Source organism: Carassius auratus, unplaced genomic scaffold (genome assembly GCF_003368295.1).
Source record: "Carassius auratus strain Wakin unplaced genomic scaffold, ASM336829v1 scaf_tig00216741, whole genome shotgun sequence".
In the NCBI taxonomy this organism is placed as follows: domain Eukaryota; kingdom Metazoa; phylum Chordata; class Actinopteri; order Cypriniformes; family Cyprinidae; genus Carassius; species Carassius auratus.
In genome coordinates, this window is record NW_020528717.1 from 205645 (window position 1) to 210000 (window position 4356).

The 4356-nt window shown below is 37.0% G+C and overlaps 1 protein-coding gene across 1 annotated transcript in view; it reads right to left on the minus strand.

The window, feature by feature from the left end:
• Nucleotides 1–445: 445 nt before the first annotated feature.
• Nucleotides 446–4356, minus strand: part of LOC113098921 (NACHT, LRR and PYD domains-containing protein 5-like) — a 258050-nt gene continuing 254139 nt past the window's right edge. Inside the window, exons 7-8 of the mRNA XM_026263974.1 lie at nt 1197–1370; nt 446–1112 (exon numbers count right to left, since the gene is read on the minus strand). Coding sequence (XP_026119759.1) covers nt 1106–1112; nt 1197–1370 — 181 coding nt within the window. The 3' untranslated portion in view covers nt 446–1105. The remainder of the gene's footprint in view (nt 1113–1196; nt 1371–4356) is intronic.

A 4356-nucleotide genomic window follows, 5' to 3' on the forward strand; every position in this document is an offset into this window, starting at 1 on the left:
AGATATTTACTTTTGAGAGATGAACTAAGGATTTTGAGCAAGAGACTGACTTTTCAGGTATTCCATTGTGTATTGCCATTTGTACGAGTTGTTTTGAAAAATGCACTTAATGTTTTGCAAATCTCAAGGATGATTCGAGAAATGTACCAAAGCGACTGAGAAAAACGGTAAAACTGTAATTTCCATGGTCTGACTGGAAAACCAGGACTGACACTCACCCAAAAGAGTATCCAAAACAGGAAAGTACAGCTTTTGGGCCCATTTCTCTTGCATGCTTTGTGTGATATCTGTTTGGGAACCTGTGACAACGTAGCAATCCTCGCTTAAGTGTGTGATCGCGTTCATCTAAACGCGGGATAAAGATCATTCTGGATGATAGTTTTCACTCAAAAGCTCAATCTGTTTAAGTCCACATGATATTAAACTACTAGAAACACATCTTATGTAGTTCTGACTGCAAATGTTCATTAGACACTGATATATTGACTAGTATTGTTGTATTCAGTTCATTATTAAACTCTACATTCAGATTTGCTGCTGCATAGACACACTTTACCACCTGTATTTCATCTTGATCTTCCTCTCAGTAATATTTCTGTTTATTCTCATGTGTTTCCAGCTCCTCTGTCCATTCTCACTATTGTCAGAGACTCTGAACAATCATGGAGCTGGAAATGTGTTCATCCTGCTGTGTTCAGTGATGAATGTGACAGAGACGACTCTGCTGGTACGAAGGAAAGAGTTGAATCTCATCCGTCAGTGTCTCTGATCTCAACAACAGCTTCTCTCGTCCTCTGGAGGTGAATTATCAGGATATTGCACAACAGAGCCACGTGTTTAGATAGCCATGTAAAATTAATCTAAGTTCAACATTTTAAAAACATATCTCAAGAATTTATGGTGGGTTACAGTCATGTTTTCGTATGCTTTGAATAAACGTGTATTAGTAATATTTTGCTCGATGCGCCCTCTTGTGGCCTTAGAAGAAAAACAAAAAGCTTTTCTTCACCCTAACTGAAATTATGCATTTTAATGTCCAGGTGACAGTCTTGTTCAAGACGTGTTGTTTTGATTGAGTTGTTTGGAGCTTGTGGAGTTTCCACTGTCAAATACTGTACAATAAAGAGAAAGATAAAATACACTAAGATCTGCTTTAATACAAGATAATAAATGAAAGCATTGACTAAATAACTTACAGTAGTTTCTTCAGTTTACAGTGTGGATCCTCCAGTAGAGCAGAGAGCAGCTTCACCCCTGAGTCTCCTGGTGTATTAAGTCTCAGATCCAGTTCTGCCAGGTGTGAGGAGTTTGATCTCAGAGCGGAAATCAGAGCAGCACAGCCTTCCTCTCCAATACTGCAGTCATACAGCCTGCAGAGAGAGAAGAACATGAATGATCTCTGAGACTGTGTTTAAGTTTTAGTGTTGGAGTGTGTTTGTATGAGCTCTACTTTTTCTACACACCAGGATCACTGCTATAGAGATTATAATACAGCAGCTAAAACATCAATTTAAATGAACTCTACCCACATGATTCATGATTGTGATGCTGAGCTAGTTTATAATACTATATAGGTGATAATGTTAAAATAAGAGTAACTTTTAGTATAACTATGACATATATTTTACTTGCGGTTAAGTTCACTTAATTTGGATTGAGTTTAAATATTATTGTAGCTCTATGTTTAATCTGACTCTAATTTTCAAGTGATTATTAAATGTAGAATGTGTTTCTAATTAGTTACTAATCATAAATATTGGTTAAAATTAATTGAGGTATTTTATTATTCTGGACATCCTATTCATTTGTAAATTTTATGGGTCTTGTTTCTGATCTCAGTTCCTTCCAGCTATTTTTAACTGTACAAAACAGCTTGTTCTGCTGCTTGATATTACAGATATGTGTGTCTTACCATATTATTTTAATGTATTATCTTAATTATGAACACACTGGTTTGTAGTGCAAACAGTTTTACCGTTTACTGCGCTTTGTAATCTCATTATTTCCTTATTGCAGCTAATGAACTAGAAGTCTCACTCATCACTTACTTCTGCGTTGAAGGATAAGGTGAATACTTTCAATTATTGATTCATCAGGGACTCGTTGTCACATTTGAGACTCAAACCGACCGGAGGTCATGGATGTCACTTTTACAAACGCTCCGGTCTGAACTGAACAGATTCACTACAAGGTTAACTTATACCTTCATAAGAAGGTTAACTTATATCTAGGGCTGTGACGGTGGCTGATTTTTACCACCGCGGTAGTTATGGACCAACTACCGCCGGTGGCGCAGTGTTGATAAAAAATAAATAAATAAATAAATATATATATATATATATATATATATATATATATATGTATATATATATATATGTATATATATATATATATAGGTGTCAAAATGTGCTCATTAACGAAGACGATAATTTTTTTCCCCGTTTTTTTTTTTTGTATTTAACCTAGGGGCGTGGATGGCCACCCACTCACAACTGCTGCTTCTGTCACTTTTTCTCAAGACAAGAAGTGAATTTATTCAGTCGCAGAATGACTGAACAGGAGACGTTTCAGACACGCGCTCCTCTTCACTTTATTATCAGGTGCAAGTTAAGCGAGCGCGGAAACGGTCCTTTCTTTATGCATATACTTTCATATCAAACTGCGAAATAAACTATGTGCAAGCAGTGTTGTGGTCAGTTAATTCATGGAATTACCAAAAAAGGTGATTAAAGCTGACTTAAACTGTGCATGCATGTAATATATTTTATATATATTATATACAGGATATATTTATATATATGTATGCACATGTCTATGTAATCAGCCCAGCACTGTCTCACTCATCTAACACATCCTATTTAACTCGCCAGTTCGTGTTTATTTGAGAACTTCTGTCAGTGAACGCCGCCTGCAAAACACTAAAATAAATATCAAAGAAATAATTCAGTTAAAGAAAGAAGACGCCTAAATAAGAAAATTAAATACACCCTGACTAACGGACGCGAGCGCGCAGCGTGAAAAAATACTCATTATAGTCAGTGATGCTACACTGGATGCAGCACAATGACATGATAAATCCCCGTCCGGTCTGTGAGGTACAGAGTTCAAATGCCCTGTGTAGACACTAAACAGACTAAACCTGTTGCGTCGCGGTGGTGTTGCGTCCGGTTTACTTTTCCGCCACCAAGCGAGATCAATAACTCCTCATCTGCACGCGCTCTCTTTGAAATAGGAATTGTTGCCATATTTCTTGTTACCATTTTTATTTATCGCTGTCTTGTTTGTATTTGGCCAGTTTGGAGAAAGACTCACCAAACCTGACCAGCCAGCGTTTGCGATCACGAGAACTTGTGCAAACGCGGATGGGTGACATGAATGCAGATGGCTCAACACTAAATTAATGTGCTGAACGCATAAACTATTTTCCTGCGCTCAAATCTGCCAATCTAAAGGAAACGCTGTGTTTGAGTTAATTTGTTAATTACCATAGACTTAGAATTTGCAACTATTACAGTTATTACACTTACATACAACATTTTGTATTATGCTTGCCATAGAGGGTGTGACGTCACATGCACTACCGCCGGTGGCAGTAGACAACCGCGGTGGCAACTGACCACCGCGGTGACGCGGTTGTCACAGCAACCGTCACAGCCCTACTTATATCTTTAAATCGCTCGTCTACTGCTTGCTCAGAACAAAAAGTGTAGTTTGTTAGTCACTTCAGCACAACTTGCTAAGTCAGTGCTAGACAGAAATCAAAAGGTCTCTGATGATGTTCCTGCTGCTCCATTCAACCATGAGCCTTTAGTCTGTTCTGTCCTGGACACAGATTTGAGGAAACATCAGCCTCCACATGATCTACTAGTCATGATGAGTTCAGGAGAGATCAGAATAAAACAAATATAATGTTTTACTTATCAGGTAAGAATGTATCATGCTAACTACATAATTAAACAATAAGTATCCAATTCAGAGATAATAAATACATAACATCAGTTGCTCAAAGATGAATCTAAGAGTGAGAGCTGCAGACCTGACAGCAGAAAAAGTAGCATTTATTAATGCTGTTCCTCTTATATAAATACTCCTCAAACAGAGTAAAATTTTCAAGACTTGGTGCTACAGTATGTAGAAAAACACTACAGTGCTGGTTTTATACAAGGCTCCATCAAAATATTGCAATGAATACATGCAAATCTGTTATTTATGGATTAGAGAAAGATGGTCAATCTTGTAATTATTTATCTGTATGTTTAATTTAGTGTATTACAGTAAAAGTTTGGACACACCTCATTCAAAGAGTTTTCTTTATTTTCATGACTATGAAAATTGTAGAGTCACACTGAAGGCATC